The 19,884-nt window shown below is 36.9% G+C and overlaps 1 protein-coding gene and 1 long non-coding RNA gene across 7 annotated transcripts in view; one reads left to right on the forward strand and one right to left on the reverse strand.

The window, feature by feature from the left end:
• Nucleotides 1-19,884, forward strand: part of LOC122627590 — a 189,577-nt gene that overhangs the window by 55,549 nt on the left and 114,144 nt on the right. The window lies entirely within an intron of this gene.
• LOC122627570 (protein vein) overlaps nt 1-19,884 on the reverse strand; it is a 227,212-nt gene that overhangs the window by 48,302 nt on the left and 159,026 nt on the right. For both annotated transcript variants that reach the window (XM_043808787.1, XM_043808777.1), the window contains exon 3: nt 14,872-15,014. In XM_043808787.1, the coding sequence (XP_043664722.1) occupies nt 14,872-15,014 (143 nt within the window). The remainder of the gene's footprint in view (nt 1-14,871; nt 15,015-19,884) is intronic.

Here is a 19,884-nt window from a genome sequence, read left to right on the forward strand (position 1 = left end):
AAATATAATTGAATAATTTATTTGTTTATTTTTCTTTTCTGATTATCAGATGTTATTAGATGAGATCGTAAATTCATCGAGAATCAATAGTTTTGCAATATCTTGACAAATAGTTTTACAACATCTGCGAATAATCGACTCGGGATCCATGTCGACCTAGATGAGCGACAGGTTCATGAGCCAAAGAACATGGTCGCTTGAATTTTCGCGAAAGCCGCAAAATCCATGCAGCCGGTTTCACGTTGAAATGCGGGTGGCAAGCTGTGACAATGCTAGTTCGCCGAACTCGAACTATAGTTTCACGTTGTTGTTCACCTGGAATAGTAGCGGACTCGAGAAATTCTCGGTTACCAGCCCACAGCGTCTCGCTCTGACGTCAAAAACCACGCCCTTTTTCCTAGGGAGACTCAAGTCAGCCGGTATAAAGCTCAACTTTTGTGATATTTTTTCTTTTTTTTTTTTTTACCCCCTTTTTTTCTTTTTTTCTTCTTTCTTTCTTTTCTCCATTTATTTACTTTTTCTTTTCTCGTTGAAACTGCAACGGTATCCTTATTTTTACTACAAGGTAAATTTGTTCGATCGAATATACGTATATACCGATCTTGAATGTAATTTTAAGAAAAATCTCGTCTACTTTCTCTACAGGATTACTAATATTTGTAGATAAATTGTTCTCGTCGATTTTAAACCCTTAGAGTTCTTCCGTCGCGCGCGACGAAAAAATTGTAAGAAAAAGAAAAAAAAAAAAAAAGAAAAAAGAACGAAAACAATAACGTACAACGATTATTATTTTTGACAAAAGAAGAGAAACCAAAAAAAAAAAAAAAGAAAAGAAAAGAAAATGCCGATAAATCGATGATATATGAAGTCTCGGATACTAACTCCTTCTATACAAGTTCAAACTTTTCGTATAAATTATCTGAAATCGTTCCGCAACTCGCTAAAATTCGATCTCGGTGCGAGTACAAGACGGAACGATGTTGAAGGGGATTAATGTAACTTGGTGGGTGAAAAAAGAAATAAAAAAAAAGAATAAAAAAGAAGAAAGAGAAAGAGAGAGACGCTTAAGGGCACGGAAGCATCACGGATTTTCTAAGGCTCGTCGGAGTAGATAAGAGAGTGTGTCTAGTTTCGTCGTTCAAATACAAACTCGTTACACGTATCTGTTTCTTTTTTCTATTCTTTTTTCTTCCCTTCTTTTTTTTTTCTTTTTTTTTTCTCTCTTTTCTCCCTTTCTCACTCTCCCTCGTCTTCTCTATTTTGTACGACTCTCGGCGTTCGGTTCGTTTCGTCTCACGGATTGCGGCGTGTAATTCCGGGTCGCACGAGCGGACGATATTGTTAATGACGTGAAGGAGGATGAGGATGAGGACGAGGAGAAGGAAGAGGACAAAGTGGAGAACGTCGGTGAAGAAGACAACCGGGTGCACATCGTGAAGCGTATTGTAAGAGAAACGGCACACGAGATCAAAAGAAGTAGTACGTTTTCATCCCCCTCGTCCCTTTCTCCTTATTCTACGAAGAACTGCTGAAACGAAATCTGGAACGCCACGTTCGCGCCTTGTTTCCGTTAAAATTTTGTGTTTGTAGTGAAAAAAAAAAGGATTTTACTTTTCGTCGTCCTTCCTACGTAGTAAAAAGAGAAAGAGAGAGAGAGAGAAAGAGAGAAAGAGAGAGAAGCTAGGTGTTAACGTTATCACTGTCGTCGTCGTCGTCGTCATCGTTGTAGTCATCCCTCTTTTATAATCTCTCTTTTGAATAAGCATGCGCGCGCATTCACGCACGCCTGAATATCCTTTTAACTTGGCTCTTTATGAACTTTCCCACGATTCCCGCTTGTTATTTTCTTAACGCGAATGTGGACCTTGCCTATCTCTCTCTTTCTTTCTCTTTCCTCTCATTCTATCTTTCTTTCTATCTGTCTTTCTTTTCTCATTTTGTTCTCTCACCGATGTTTGTTCTCGTATTCTTATCATTCCACGTTCCCTTGATTTAAATTTTGTGTCGTTGGCTTTTGCGACGATACGAAAGCTCTTTTTTTTAGGTCAACCTGACCAACGATAAAAATTCTATCATCAAAAATCCTTTCCCGAATTGTCTTCGAATATATTTGCGAACGTGTTGATTTTATATATACATGGACGTCTATTTTTATATATATATATATATATATATATATATATATATATACGTACGTATATGTGTATATGTACGTGTTACTGCGTTTCGAGTGTTCTACGGTGAAATTATTATTGTAGCTATACATTCGCATCAATTTCGTAAGAGAAAGGGTACACGAGTCGCGACGTTCATTACAAACGTCGTAACGAGGCCTCGAGCTAGCTGTGCAATGCATGTGGAAATAACGTGCCTCGTTAAAAAAGTCAAACAAAAAATAACTGCGAGATGCACCTTCCCTTCTTTTTTCTTGTTTCGTTAAAAAAAATATATATATACGTATATGTAGTACGCTCGAATTAAATGTACGTACGCGATAATTTCCTTAAGTATTAGAATGAACCTTGTGATTAATTACACACGATAGTAATAATTATTTGACTTTACGATAAACTTGAAGAACTTTCTGTTACTTTTTGTACAAAGATCGCGTTAAAACTTTTTAATTTTCATATTTTTTAAGATAGACCTCAACTGATCAGACTGAATCCGAGTAAAAAATCCGAGTAAAATAAAACTGACTGGATTTGGTGGATCTTTCTTTTTTGCATTTTTTATACTTAGGGACATAGTCACGTGTATACGCATAAAATAGTTATACAAAACTATATACAGATATATATATATATATGTATATATATATATATATTTTTGAAAATTAAAATTATATTTTAAATACCTTTGAGAAAAGTATTAGAAAATTTCTAATGAAACGTAATATCACATACGCATACGATATACGTATATCTTAATTAAAACGATAATCATTTTTCGATATGACGTTTTTATTGATATTCGTGGAGAGGCTTTGAAAAATATATTACTAAGCTTCTATTTTCTTTCGTAAACTATCTTACGACATTGTCTATATAATCTCGAGAAAGGTGAATTTACGATCAACTTGCGAGCTATCGATGTTTCTACACGTACGAGAGTTAATGATCGAAGCGTATCTTTAGATAGTGTAAGTCGCTGGTTTCACCTCTTTCGACGAAGCTACGATACAACGTTCGGTCTTTTTGCGGGGTTGGATTGCCTTCGTACCATCCCTACGACGCCGGGCTAACGTAAAAGGATGATTATACCCTCAGGTGCCGCTCCCTGTTACTTCCTATGTATCTACGAACGTGTTTCTCCGCATTCTACCTTCTCTTGAAAAAGCATGTACATATATTTACGTTCGAAACGCTTTCTTGCAAGCACGTTAATACACTTTTCTTTATAGTTCCTTTAAGTATAAGAGTTATAAATGTTGCACGAATATTTTCTCAAAGGGATTATCGATATATATTTGAATAGTAGATTCGAATGGAATATTAGCGAGGATATAATAATGATTTATTAGCGAGTAAATTAAGCACGATCTATGATCTTTTTTCTTTCTTTCTTTTTTGTCTTTATTTATTTTTTTTTCTTGTTCTTTTTTCTTTTTTTTTTTCTTTTTTTTTGTTTTCTTTTTTACCGTAATAAGAACATAGACGCGAAAGTATCCATGTTGCGTTTCTAGAAACAAAGTCTTTCGGGTTAATCTCGACAGACTAATCAGAAGTAATATTATCGTGAAGAAAGTTTAAGATATGTAGTAATACCGACACGATCGCATGATATCCAAATTGAACCCATAATTTATATCGTTATTATCTCGTTTCATAGGTAGAAGTGAAAAATAAAAAAAAAAAAGAAAAAGAAGGAAAAAAAGGTATGAAAAATAAAAAAAGACAAGGGAAAATTCGTGATGTAATTTAAAGTCACGATACGGAAATTGTGTTCGTGATAGAACCTAACCGCTATATTGTCCACGAGAAGTTGTTGATTATTGTACGTATTGATCGTGTTGTCATTAATCGAACGTAACGAAGGAATTTTCTTCGAAAATTTTTTATCGGACTCGTTTCGATTACCGATGCAAATTTCTTTTTTCTTTTTTCTTTTTTTTTTTTCTCTTTGTTTTGTTTTGCAAATGACGATCGATCGCGCGGGTCGCTTTTTAAACCGACGAAGAGTAAATATTGAAATGAAACGAACGAATGAGAGGAACGAGGAACGAATTCGTCCAATATCAAAACGTACTATTACAGTTGAAAGCGAATCACACGGAATGCAAATTATCAGACCGTGTCCATCGAAAAAAATTCATTTTTGCTGTGGCAATGCGTTAAAAGGGGTGAACTATTGGTATATGGTATTTTTCTTTTAACAAGATACCAACGAACCCCTACGAAATTTGGGTGTATATATATATATATATATATATATATATATACACGCATACACCTCTACATAAATATATATATATATATATATATATATATATATGCGCGCATGTGTGTAGCTGAACAAATATGATGCTAGCGGAAGTTTATCTACATATGTGTAAATATGTGTAAAAGAAGGTGTGAGAAAATAATCGATAAGCTTCGATCGGTACACGTTGCATGGCTTCCGTAAAGGTCCGTAGATTAATGGTAGAGATAGTTTTCGGTGGTGCGATCGCGTGAAGTATGCCATGGCACATGATCGATAGTTCGCGTGGGCCTCGATGACGTCGAACGGACGAAAAATAAAAGTAGAAAAAGAATGGGAGGAAAAAAGCACGGACGCGTGACGTACGCTCTCTCGCGATACGCTTCCGTTATTATCGCTTTGCTGTTCCCTCGAGAATCCCTCGTATTGCCATTTTTTTCGAGCATCCTAAGCGGCAGGAAAAAAAGTGGCACAAAAGCGTCGTTCCGATGATTCGATGCCAGATAAGATTTTCCGCTTTACGTCAGCGTCGAGAGTAGACAAAAGGTAGTATTGCTAATTATCAAGGCAGTATCAACGAAAAACAGAGCGATTGAACGTGGAAAAGAAAATTTCTATCGAATAAAACTGACGAGCGTGGTTCTTTCTTTAATCAAAGAGGATAGACAAAGCTTCTCTTCGAAATGAATGGGTTGCGTTATTGAATGAAACCTCGAGAGAAATCGGACGGTCGAGAGATCGAGACTTGAAAATTACCGAGTTGGAAAGCGTTGATTTTAAAGGGAGTCGAGTGGAAGTCTTTGAAAGTTTCTCAATTATTAGAAGTGAGACGGTCGATGTTTGAGCGATGCTTACGTAATATACCTCAAAGTCTAGGAACCTTTGACCGGTGAAAGTGTTTCGTTCTGTTAATGAGTCAACGAATAAATTCGTTATCGAATAATAACGTAGGCAGGATCGGGAGTGTCAGGAAAGCTGGAATGAAACGTTGGAATGAAACGGTGGATATGAGACACGATGGAACGAGAAGGATGAAGAGGACACGGAGGGAGAGGTGGGTTAAGCGGCAATGTACATATGCCGTTTCTCTGATGACGTATGCCGATGATGATACCGACGGTGGCCCTGCAAACAGATCATATCTATTCATCGAGCTACCTCTATTGTGAGAGCTCCGTGCCGCACGGAATTCTCTCCATCGTACTCTACCAACTACGGTTTCCGCGTGCTAAACCGTTTGTTAGCGCTCTCGCGAGTACGTTCCTCCTCTGTCCCCGAACGTGGTTAATATTATTGGCACGCCAAATTCTCCAATCGGCTTTCATTACGCTGTTAGGTGTTGTCTGAGATCGCGAATCGATTTCTCGCGATTCTCCCTCCCATCTCTGTTTCTCTCCGACGATCTCTTTCTTAATAGTAACCGTATAAAAATAAAATGGTTTATCGATTCGCGATATAGAAAATGGCGGGATATACGTTCTGATAAAAAAATTTTTAATGCCTACGTTTATGCACGAAAGATAGATAAAACTCCCGCGAGGTGACTCTCGCGAAAGATACATTTGATTACGTTCGATTATATTTAACTGCCTCGCGGGTGCAGTATTCGGGTGTATGTACGACTTTATACTCTGCTATTTTATTGCAGTAGTTACTGCCGCATTGGTCGAACGCTCACGGTTATAGTCGCGTTTCGTTTCGTAACTGCCGCGCAATCTCCATTGAAAATTTAGATACGGATTATATTTAAATTCGACTGGGGACCGTCTTCCATATTTAAGCCAAGTCCGATCTTTGGTTTCAGCTTGAAAATGTTTTTTTTCTTTTCTTTTTTTCCTTTTTTTTTTTTTTTTTTCTTTTTTATAACTTCCCAATCGTTACCATTATTATATGGGGAACGTATATTTATCGAGTGTTATCAAAATTTATATATTTAACTGGGAAGAGTAATGGTGCGAGTTAAAGAAATGTAACACGTAGGATAGGATATGTCTGATAACGTTAGAATCTCTACGTCAGTTATTATATTATCACGCGTGGGAATAGAGGATGGTTATAACTTTGCCAAAGTTTGTATCGAGTAAATACACGAAGTAGTAAGGCTCGATGATTCCGAGGTCGTCTACACGCAAGGATCAGTGGAACGAAAGAGCTCAGAGGGATGGTGGCACGTTTCTTAGTCTAGTTTCTCCTAACATCGCATAGTTTCCAAGTTAGAGTCAATCTCTTCACCCTTCTCTTACATAATTCGAGTCGAGATTCACTCTGCGGCAGCTCCGTTATCTAATCAACTTGATCCGTGTTATTTGCATTAAGAGAGGGGGGGAAAGATAAAGAGGGAGAGAGAGAGAGAGAGAGAGAGAGAGAGAGAGAGAGAGAGAAAGAGAGAGGAAACAGCTTGACCTCTTTTGTCTTCACGCGTCAAGTAAACGAAGCGAAAATTGGCCTTTTTGAAAACTCGTCGAACGTAGCTGGAATGTATTCGAGATTGGTATCTCCCCTTCTACTTTTCCCCCTTTCCTTTCTCGATGAAATCGTATTTAATTTTGAGCCATGCACGTTCCCGTGGGGTTTCACAGAGATAATCTAAATTTCGTTTCCCTTATAGACGAACGTATTCCGTAGTTTTTGTTCGAACGAGGAAGGTTGAGCTCGTTAATTATACGTCGTCCGAATCTGTCGCTGTATATATATATATGTATGTATGTATGTATGTATGTATGTATGTATGTATTCATGTCTATATGTATATATGTGTATATGAATATATATATATATATATATATATATATATATATATGCTATATGTACAGTCAGGAGTGTGAAAATTTCAATGGAATTCGTTTCTCTTGGAAAATTCGATTGTCCGATGGTCGAATTTATAAATTTGATCTTTTTTGTCCTTCTTCTTTTTTTTTTTTTTTCTTTTTCTTTTTCATCACATAAAGATTCGTAACAATTTTCAATGCCGACTTTTTAAGAAGATTATCTATCGTAATGTCTTTTTCTTTTTCTATTTTCGTAAAGAATGACGATCATCGATGTCGAAGCAATGTACTATTGGTCTCATCGGGCGTCATTAACGAACGTATCCAGGGATCGAAGATCGATGATTAGGCGAGCGAATTCGAACGATTTGCCGTCTGTTTGTTCATTACTAGTTAATGGCCGGGAATTCTGTACGCGCGACAAAATAAAATATCGACTCGAGAGAAGTAGTGGTAGCTTGACGTATCGGGCTTATCCGTGAATTCTCTCAAATATTTGACAGGCAGATTTTTCCGTGTGTTTGTCGACTGTGTGCGAATGCATGCGCGTCAAACGTCGCTTTGCTTGCGACCGACTCGCGAGGATGAGCTTTAGCATTGGCATTGTTGGCATCGGTGATAGCGACGACGCGAAATCGTGCGTTAATCGCGAACGGTGATCGGATCTTCGTGCGAACTTCAAATTCTCCGAACCATTTTCGATTATCGAAATGACGATTCTCTATTCACTCTCGTATTTGTCATGCACGTGTTCACCTATTTCAACTATTTGTAATATAATATGTGTGTGTGTGTATGTGTGTGTGTCGATAAAAATTTGATGAGTGTCTCGTATCCCTTGTAATGACTTTCAACGATCCATTTCTAAAATTATTTTCAAATCTAATCAAGATTAGAATCGATTAATGATAATTAATATTATCTAATATAAGCCTAGCTATTTAGTTTTAAAATAAAAATATGAAAGGCATTTTGAAAAGTTTCATCTTGGATTTTATCAATTTTGCTTTAAAATTAGGTATGTCTACGTACGTATAAATATATATATATATATAAATATATATATATATATATATATATATATATGTAGATATTATGTACAAAGGATATAATTCTTCAATGGAAAGCCATCTTTTCTCTTTCAGTCGAGATACCTCTCACTTTCCATGCTATATGCTACGTATCTTACGAGAAAAGAAAAGAAGAAAGAAAGAGAAATGGAAGAAAGAACGCATAGCGGAAATAGCTTGCAGAATTCAGCGGACTAGACGGACGTATACGTATGAGCCAGGTCTGCGTTTAGTAAGTAGTAAGAGAAGAGTGTAGTCAGACAGAGACCGGTTTCGCCCGTCTGTTTATCCAGCAAAGGGAGAAGAGAATCGGAATTTGTAGAAACGCCAGACGGTTTTCGGTCCGACTAACCGACGCGATACTTTTCTAACTTCGAGATTCAAGAGATTCCTATGCTCGAATTTTTTTCTCTATTGCCGATGAGTTCGCATAATTGTTTATTTTTCGTAATGCAACGAGTTTTTCATGTTTTCGGCTCTTCCTTCCTATCTCTCTCTCTCTCTCTCTCTCTCTCTCTCTCTCTCTCTCTCTCTCTCTCTCTCTCTCTTTCTCCTTTTTTCTCTTTCGATAAAACGAATACGTTTTATAAAGTATTCGAACCGAAAATAAACTAATATCTATATATTAGCGACCCGATATAAAGTGAAATATTCTTTCTTATAATTCGCATCGATTCCTCTAATGCATCCCCTCAGGCGTTAAACGAGCTCGAAGTTTCTGTCGCTTTATTTCAGCTCGTAGATTCGACGACGTCTTCTTCGATGCGTATCGAGGCGAACGCAAAGCGCTGTTTCGAAGAACGCCAAGTGACATGAAAATTCGCTTTGCCGGAAGCACCCGAGATCAGACTCTTGAGCTCTCACTATTGAACAAGGACGTACCTAAAGATTGTTTCTATTTCGCGACTGAAGTATTTCTTTATTGACGAGAATTTCGAAAAAAATGTTTGCACGAACGTATCAAGGAAAGTAAACGTATCCCTGTAATAAATTTCTTTTTTCCTTCGAAATCGAACGATCTGAAATCTATCTGCATGCACTATTCAATCTCCTATTATTTTTTTTTCTTTTTTTTTTTTTCGTCCATTTCCATCCTCGTTATCACGTTCTTTTTTTTTTATTTCTATTTTTATTTTTTATCCTTATAACGTAAAGTCATTTCGCAGCTTTAGCTCGCGTCACGAACTTTTGTCATAACGTTGAAAATCGCCCGTATACATTTGCGGTGCTATCAAAGTAACGTATAGAGTATAACTGCAACGATTTAATGTCAAAAGATACGAACGTGATCTATAAACTCCCTAGTTTACGGATATATTACGTACACATGTATGTTGGTACACATCTATAGTTATACGCTAGGCATAACTTTACAGTCGTAGATTCGCTTTATGACCGACATACTTTATTTCCGAATTACTTTGAGATAAAAGTGGGACGTATAGTAATAACCACGGATTTGCCTCTGGAAATTTTCCTGTTCGTTTCGGTTCCATGAACAAGGAGAGAAACAAGGGAGATTCCTCTCCGCGAAATATCGCGAAACATCTCTCTCTCTCTCTCTCTCTCTCTCTCTCTCTCACTATCTATCTATCTATATGTCTATCTATCTATCTTTCTTACCCCTTACTCTCACTCTCTCCTTTGTCTTTCCTCGTTCTAATTAATTCCGTAAGAATTATATGCTCACGTCGTTGCGTTACGTACCCTTTCGACTTGCAAGTACGATGTGCACGGCTAAGCGAATAATTCTAGAAAATACGATACGACTATGAACACTATAAGATACTAAGAAGTTCAACTTCCGTTTATAATTGCTTCTCCTTCTTTCATTTCCTCGCGCTTCTTATTATTATCAACGATATTTCGTTTTCTTATCTTTCGTTCTTAATTTCATTCGTTCTTGACTTTATCAACGACGTATCCATTTTTTTTTCTTATATAATCGTTTATAAATAATCGTTGGAATCATTAGCATCGTTCATTCTTACATTTGTCTTCTTTTCTTTTTCATTATCATCATATTCGTCTTTGTCTTCGTCTTCGTCTTCGTCTTTTTCTTCTTTTTATTTTCACTTTGACGAATATGTATCAAGTTTAGTTTCACATTAATATAAAGTAAGTTGAGTTCTCATTATTTTCCACTTTCCATTAGAGAGTACGCCTCTTTCGTGTCACGAGCAATATTTTTCACAAGTTCGCGTGCTCTTCTACATCTTTTAAATCTTTCTACTCTCCTTTCCTAATGCGAAGAAAAGACGTGCGATCATTTACCAAGATTCATTAGATAATGTACTCGAAGAGAGCTTGTAGAACTCGATTCTTGTTTCTTAAAAAGCCGACATTTAATTAAAAAAAAAAGAAAAAAAAAAGAGAAAAAGAAAAAAAAAGAGAAAAATTGACAAAATAAAACAGAAATAAAAAGTAATGAAACTGTATAGTAAAATTTAATCGTTCATTAGATCTTATCCGCACGAGCTTTATATTTTTTACGAACGATAATTTTTGCCATTTTCATTCTTATTTCTTTTTTTTTTCTCTTTCTTTCTTTTTCTCACTCTCTCTTTCTCTCTCGTAAAGAGAAATGTACGCCTAAGGAATACGAAATACTACTTGCAAGCGTGCAATACCCGAGTCTTCCGCTTCACACGCTAGGTGTTTGGCCACTCGAGGATTTCTGCCGCGTAACTTAAGCACGAAGCGTAGGTATTAATGCGGAATACGAAAGGGTGGAGAGTGTGTGAGAGAGAGAGAGAGAGAGAGAGAGAGAGAGAGAGAGAGAGAGAGAGAGAGAAGGAGTATGAAACACCACTGGCTGTACTTTCTCTATGAGGAAGTTACATTCAACAGATTTTCTAGTTGTCAGAAAGGCTCGTCACGTTTTTTTTCTTTTCGTCTCTGTCGCATCTCTCCATTATTTTCAGCTCCGTACTGACAACGAATATCACGAGACATCGTAATTGAGAATTCTCGTCGTTTTGAAAGCTTAACAAAAATAAATGGTAATCGAATAATAATTATAATTTTTGTACGATCATATTCTTTCTCGATGTTAAGTGTTTTCTCTCTTTTCTTTTTTTTTGTTTTTGTTTTCTTTCCTTTTTTTTCTTTTTAGCGCGATTTATTTATTTATTTAATCGCAATGTTATTTTAAAACAGATATCCGTTGGATGACCATTAACATAGTTACTACGTGAAATTAAACGCGTAAACGTAAAAGAAAATATCTCGTCTGTTATAACCAAGCTGTGTTATTTGAAATTTCGTTATTTACGAGAACAAAGTTAACTTTGGGCAACGTGCCGTACTTCCACTTTCCAACTTACTTTTGTGTAAGTTAGAACAGTTGACGAATTCAGTAAACGGCTTGTTATCGTACTACGGTGTCTTTGTCGAGGGTTAATATTTAATTCAAACTACTTGTCCGGCGATACCAGAATTTAAATCTTTTTCAAAGGATCTTAATATATTAAGCGTAAGTTGTAATAACGTTTAATGATTACGTTAAACAAAATTTAAATGTTTGTTATTTTATAATTACGATAGACATAAATATGATATAATTCGTTATAATAATATACCTGGTTCTTCGGTAAGAGAAAATCGTTCGTTCGATCGACCGATGTACATTTAATCGAATAAATTTCTTTACCAAAGTATACTTATTTATTTATAGGTACTTTGAAAATTAGCTCACGAACACACCTCGAATAAACAAATATCATTTTACTTTACCGCAGGAATGTCCAATTCTAAATGATAAACGATACTTATGGGATAATATAAAATACGATAACGAGATGAAATTTTGCCGTAATTAAAATCCGTTTATTCGTTTGATGTCGTTTAATATCAAATAGCTTGTATTTCGTAGCACGAGGAAAATGAGGCTCGTGTAAAGTACAAATAACTCAAATAACTCGATGATAATGATGAGGAGGGCAGAGAGAGAGAGAGAGAGAGAGAGAGAGAAAAGAGAGAAAGAAAATGGGGATTGGATATTGGAACGGATCGATTAGATTGAAAGCACGTGTAGAGAGAAAGAACATGTCGCGAGAGTATTGGGGAGAAGGCAAATTAGTAAATGAGCAAGAATAGAATAGCGAATGATTGGGTTGAATAGAGAGAAAGGGAGCCATATACCTTAATACCACAAAACGCGCAACGACGGTTTTGCCTTTTCACTATAGGCCTGTCTCGCGAGAGAAACGGATCAGGACTTGTCGAGTCACCGTGTATATAGAACTCGAGTGGCTACAGAGTGAATAAGTGAGACAGAGAGAGAAATATATATGTAGATAGATAAAGAGAGGAGAGAGAGAGAGAGAGAGAGAGAGACATACAGAGAAACGGCCTGCTGACCCGCCATCAGTCGCCCAGAGCTATATGAAACTCTGACACTGTGCTGCCAGGGTTGTAATTGTCGTCCTTTGTCCGTCATACGAGCTTGCGGCGTGAGCGCAGCGGCGAACCGCAAGCTTTGCTGGTTCTACCTCGAATCGCTGAACCATGCAGGCATTATCGCATCAGGTGCGTAATCCTCGGTTTATCACCTGCGACATACCTACTGTTTCTCCAAATGAAAAGTCCCTTATCGCGGTTCTCTCCGAAACTTTTTCTCTTTTTTCTCTTTTGAATCGGATTAAGAGAAAGTTACGTTATAGAGATAAATTATTATTTAAATAAATATGATGTAAGGTTATTATTTAAATAAATATAATATGATAGAAAGGAGATTTACGTACTCACGTATGTATGTTTGATACAAGGATGTAATACTTTCGATCGATATTTACTAATCGCCGACAAAGTCTATTTTAATCTTAAGTTTAATCTCTTGTAAATTTACAAACCGTTACAACTAGTTTGACATACTAATCCCGTTTAATCTTGATTAAGTAGATCAGGCTTTAGACCGATTTGCTACCGAACGTAACTAACATTCGTAACGTTCTAATTCGTAACGTTTCTCGTCCGAGCGAACGAACATCCTGGAATTAATCCAAGTATGATTTGGACTTAATTCGAATGCGCATAAGTATACATATGTATGGCCACCTGTAGCGAAGAGATAGGAGATAGGTAGAATCGTATAAGAGATAAATGATCACGATCTTTTCGCCTATGTATATATATATATATATATATATATATATATATATATATATATTCCTATTATTTTCAATTTTCGATGGGAGACGTAGAATCGTCAAAGTTTTCGTTACGATGTATGCATATAAACGCGTCTTCTCTTGTAAAGACAAAAACAGAGAGAGAGAGAGAGAGAGAGATAGTGATAAAATAACCTAAAGAGAGAAAGAGAGATAGAGAAGGACGATCGATCAACGCGTTTCGCATTAATGCGGTCTGCCTCGGACGTTTATGTATGTATACTGCGAATGTTTCCAGCACGTCGTTACGCGAAATGACCATCGTAAACGACACAATGTCGGTAAAGCGATAGCCTCGTATATCTCCTGTAGGAAGAACACTTGTTCGCGGCGGCGGCGACGTCGTCGGGAGCGAACGTCTCGTCGGTTGCGATCTTTCCGCTAGCGACTTAGCTCGTTTTCGTTTAGATCCAGGAAATGGCGAAACGACAAGGGGATAAACGTGGATTTCGTCGTATAAGCTCCGCTTCCAAGTTCATTTTTCTTCCGGACAAAATGATCGACGATCTTTCGTTTCCCACGGACAATTTAAAAAAAAAAAAGAAAAGAAAGAGGAAACATCGTTGGTATCGATTTATTCTTCCTTTCTTTCTTTCTTTCTTTCTTTCTTTTTTGCTTTCTTTCTTCCTTTTGTTTTTTCTTTTTCGAACGTGACGCATTTCAAAGAATATTTTTTACCGACGTGATTTTCTTTTTTTATTCTTTTCTTTCTCTTTCTCTCTTTTTTTTTTCTTTCTTTCTTTCTTTCTTTTTTTTTTTAATGTGTAATTTTTTTTTGTGTAGATCGGTAGAACAATTTGTATATGTATTAATTAAAATATCATGAGAACTTTGATACTCGTCATGTACGAGATCTTTTCAAACGTCATTCCATTTTCAACAGTGACCGTTGGACTCCCGTGCATACATATCTGGAACACGAATCTCAAAATATTTGAAAACTTTGCCGACAAGCGAAGCACTCTCACGTTGCCGGCGAGTAGCGGTTACCCACGAAAAGTTGCTAGTTGTATAATGACGAATGGTTCTAACGGAGTCAGTGGTAGTGGTCAGTATGTTACGTCACGTCACTCCTATTAGTAGTTACCAATGTAATATTCATTTTTCCTCGAACACTTATATCTATGATAAATTTTCACAACTGGTGAAAAGTGATTACATTTGCACACACACACACACACACACACACACACATTTTTTTTATTGGATAAGAGAATATACTATATTTGTACAAAAGGTTTTTCTTTCATCGCTAATAATCCGATTTGATATAAAAAATATATTAAAGTATATCAAGCGATATTGAAGTATAAGATCTTTGATTAATTTTTCAAAATATCATAAACGAAAAGCTAAACTCCACTAATAGCGTATTGAGTTTCATCCCGATATGACTAATAAAAATTTCATTTATTTCATAAGAAACATCATCGTACTTACTTGTCTCCGGAATTCTGGTATCGTGTGCGACTAGAAGTTGGGCCGCAAGAGAGGCCCGGTGACCTGAAGTACTCTCGGCAATGCACTCGTATCTGCCGCTGTCTTCGGGCTTCGCGGAGGATATCACGATTTTCGATCTCCGCCTGTAACAATCGAAGGAGTTTTGTTCGATAAAGAAAAAGATAAGAAGGATCCTGTAAGAATCTCGAGATGGTTAAATCGACATGATAGTAACGATTCTTTGAGAAAATCGTTAAATTTTATAGACGGATAAGTTTTCGGCGAGCGAAAATCCTTGTAATATCGTTCGGAGATTTCTGATCGAGCCCTTATTCCTTTCACGAGGACAAATTGAGCTTATCAAATGACAAGAGAGAGAGAGAGAGAGAGAGAGAGAGAGAGAGAGAGAGAAAGAAAGAGACAGAGAGAGATAAAAAGGGTAGGATATACGTGTATGGTGAAATCCCTAACGCGTAAAGGAATTCCGAAGAAGAAATTGGACCGAAATAGGATAAAAGATAGATTAACTTATTGTTATCGTTCGTCCGTCTCGCGAAATCGGAATCATACTGACTTTCTCTGCGACCGAGTCGAATTTTCAAAAAGATTTCATAAAGTTCGTGAAAGGCCGAAGTTTTCCCTTTCTCTCCCTACGGGAAAATCGGAAGGAATTCGAATGTCTTTCGGGGAGTAAGCGCCCGTAGAAATAAAGCGGCCTGAAATTTTCTAGTCCTCTCTCGCAACCCCGTAGAAAACTCCTTTTTCCTTACGAAAGAAATTGAAACTTTTCCGAAAACTTTCCCGAGGAACTTTGACGGAAAATTATTACGAGCATTCTTAAATATTTGTTGCTCCGACTACGTTTACCGGAATATATGTATTTTCTATGGTAATCTTATGGAAAATTTTCTAAGTTCTTGCCTTGCCTTCAGATAGAATATTATTCGATGAATATTTATTTTCTTTTCGTAGTTAACGATCAAGAAGTTAAATTCATTAAGTTACGTACACTTATTCTTTAGTAGTTAGAAAACTTTGGTCTACTAGAAATTAGCTATTTCGTTTGGGGGAAGTATCGATTGGACGGATGAAAAATTAATATCGCGAAAGAGCTTTCTTCGACGTTAAGAAAAAAAAAAAAAACAATAAATAAAAAGGACAAAGAAACACGTGAGGAAAGAAAAGGAAGAAAGAAAAGGGTGTTAGAAAAAATTGCAACGAAAAGACGGAGGTCTAGAGAAACAGGAAGAGACGGAATTGGCAATAGTGGTGATAATACATAGACTGAGAGAAAGTTTAAAAAAAAATAAGCGTCGATACTACGATTATAATCTTATAATCCTTTTAAACTATTTTAACCGGACGCGAACTAACGGCTATCGGATATCTAATCTTATTTTTACTTCGCGTAAAATAGAAAAGATGACAGTTCCGTGACAGTTCCTTTGATGAAAAAAAAAAAAAAAAATAGGTTAAAAACATTATCCCAAAACGTTATTTTCAATAGTTACGATTTATTTATTAACATTTGCATTTGAAAATTCTTAGACGTATACGGAAAGGAAATTCGCGTAATAAATTTATTTTTGAAATACCTATATAGATCCGAGATATAAACGTGTGCGCCATATCTATCCCAAAAGTAATAGAAGAAATACGAGTTTATATATAAAACTTAATGTTAACAATAAGTATTCCTCGTGATAAAAATAATCCTCAACGTAGAATAGTTTTCACTGTTCGCAGAAACGTCAAATTTAGTATTCGTTCTCGCGTGTTCGCGGCCGATAGTATATTCCGAGTCACAGCGAGAGAGACGACGGAGATATAGAAGAGACGAATGGGGAGGGTCGTACTCGCGAGAGTGCGAGAGTGAGAAAGAGAAAGGCCGAGCAACGTTAAAACGGCATAAAAGGGACATAAAGAGCGACCGTAAAGGGGAAAAACTTGGACTTAATCCCGCGGTGTGCAAATTGCACTCGCCCCACCACTTTCATTACTCAGATTCTACCTCCCTAAAAGTGTGCACGGCGCCACCCCGACGAATAAAAAGGCAGTTAACGCTCGCGTTCGACAATAATTTCCTTCTCCAATAATTTCACGATTTTTTGTCGACTCTCTCGACTTTCGATATATACGAAACGATGTAACGCGTTATGATGATTTTTGCAAATGAAAAAATATCAAGAGATACGGTAAATCGAAATATCGATTCACACGGAGAAGTATCGTTTTAGTTTTTTAATCCTTAACGACTAACAATCATTTTGCTAAAGATAACTTCTCGTTGAATCGTTATGACGGAGAAAGGTAACGTTTAATTAGAAGATACTACTCTTAACGATCTCGTCATTGTTTTATCTTCTCTCGCTTTTATCCAATCATCGTAGTTAAGTATTCTTATTAAAAGGTCGAACTGATTGTGAAAAATAAAAGTGGTATCATGGAGAAAAGGAAAAGGGGAAAATATAAATAGACAAGACCATTTGCTTTCAGCTCGTCGTATTTTTATTTTTCTACGATCATATTTCGCGATAGTAGGTATTTCTATAAAAAAAAAAAAAAGAGGAACAAAAAATCAAATATTGTATTATTATAAAATAAGTATCATATCGCGAGTTGAAATAGTAGTAGATTGTTAAGCAATATAAGGAGACAGAGAGAAAGAAAGAGAGAGAGAGAGAGAGAGAGAGAGAGAGTCGTTAAAAGGAAAAAAATAAAAATAGACAAGACGGTTATCTCGTCGTCGATTATTATCTTTTTACGATTATATTCCTCGATAATAGGTATTTATATAAAAAAATATATATATCAAATATTACGTTATTATAAAATTACTTTTATATCTTATCTACATTGAAATAATAGTAGTCCGTTAAGGAATATCATGTAACAGAGAGATAGGACAAAGACGTAAGCAAAGTACCTTCGCAAAGGAGGACTACGAAGGAGGACTATTCTTCCTCTCGTGAGCGTAAGAGAAAGATAAAGAGAGAGAGAGAGAGAGAAAGGGACAGAGAGAGAGAGAGAGAGAGAGAGAGAGAGAGAGAGAGAGAGAGAGAGAGAGAGAGAGACGGAAAAGGGAATTCCGAAAGACGTGACAGCACGGATACGAGGATTCACGTCTGAAATTATATCCGGCTCCTTTGGCTCGCTAGGGTATTTACGATTAAGCTTCTCCTTCGGCATGCTCCGTTAAACCGGTCGACTTTCTCAGAGGTGGATGTTACCGTAGTAGAGAAGGACGAGAAAGACGAGAAGGAGCGCGAGGAAGTTGGACGATAAATAGAGAAGTCTTGGCCATTGCTGACCTCATGGAATCGGTTCCAATTTAAGTAGAGAGACCCCTTTAACCCCCTCAAAAAAAGTACGTATCTTCCTTCTCGGTTCTCGTAAAACTTGCTACTCCGTTCGGTTAAGTCACGAAGATTTCCGGAAAATCAAGAACGTGCGCCTGTCTTTCACGAAACTCGAATCTTTCGGCTTTTCTCTTTAAAAAGTAACTAAATACTTCGACTTTTCGGGAGATTCGGTCTATCTCGCTTTAGTTATCGATTTTTATCTTTTTTCTTTTCTTTTTTTTTTTTTAATCTAAGCCATCAGCGAAGTAGTCAGGAAGAAAAGTGTTTTGTAAATTTCAAAGAGATCAAGTGTTTACTTTTTTCTTGGTCTCTCTCTCTCTCTCTCTTTCTTTCTCTTTTTTGCTTTTTTTAATCCTTTTTGTATCTCATCGTTGTAACCGATTACCTCTTACTCTCATCCTACTTCTCTTTCATCATTGATAAAGTTATGACACGGTTCTCAAAGTTAGATCAGAGTATTCACCTAGGATCAACGTAAAACCTATTCTTAAGATCGAGATTCTCCCTTTAAGCTTCGAAGTTGCCGGCTAATCCCAATGTCGCAACCACTAGTGGCGCATTGAGCGAGATATAATCGAAAGCCTCTTACGCCTTTTCAAGCATAAATGATTTTCACCGGAGGAGATGATTCTCAAGCGAAGTATCGCCAAGTTTTGCTGATCAAAAGCATCGTTTAAAGATGGTTTGATATAAGATAATATATAAGTAAATGAAAAGATGGATAACTATCTAGCTAGCTAGCTAGATAAATAGGTAGGTGGATGGATAGATAGATAGATAGATAGATAGACAGATAAATAAATAGATAGGTATGTATGTAAATGTACTTGGTAAATTTTATAGTATGTAAGTATGCACTCGTAGCAAACGGAAACTCTTCGAGTGAAGTTGTAGCTTTCGATGGTTCGCCAAAGTTATTATATTTGCTTTCACGGTGGATGACGTTCTAACGGTACGGGAGAAATAGATACGATCGTAAGAAGAGAGGGACGGGCGGGTGGTAGGTCGGGATTGAAAAGGTGGGCTAGGAGAAAAAAATGAAGGAAATGCAACGAGCGATAGGTGGTTTATCCGATCGATAGTGGACTTTAAAGGAGAGAAACGATGAACAGAGTCGAAAGCTCATCGAATGTCCGATGGGAGGTTTTCCTTTGATGGTGTTTATCGAATATCACGAAAGCAAAGCTTATAACAGTGTCGCCGCACTCGATACTCTATATATACTACTGACTACCATCGAAGAGTAAACTGAATCGATCTGGGAGTTCAGCCATCGACTTTGGGTGTTACTCTCGGACATATTTCGTTGAAAGCTTGTCAAGCTTTTACCGAAACTACGTTCGAAAGTGACCTTCCTTCTAGTAACGCGAACCAACCGGATCTTTCGCGTATTTCGAGAGATTCGGATCAACGAAGGGATTCGTAAAACCCTTAAAGGATATCTTTCGCTGATGGGAAAGGGAATGAGCTCGGCGATTGATCGATTGGTCAGAGTGAGAATCACAGAAAATTCTTGCAGATCGCTTTACTTTACTAACGTGGGGGTTTCTGGTCAAAGGGCTTCGAAAGCTACGATGTTTTTACCCAAAAGAAGTAACGAACCGTGGAAGGAAAAGATGGAGAGAGAGAGAGAGAGAGAGAGAGAGAGAGA

This window comes from Vespula pensylvanica, chromosome 1 (assembly GCF_014466175.1).
Source record: "Vespula pensylvanica isolate Volc-1 chromosome 1, ASM1446617v1, whole genome shotgun sequence".
NCBI lineage: Eukaryota > Metazoa > Arthropoda > Insecta > Hymenoptera > Vespidae > Vespula > Vespula pensylvanica.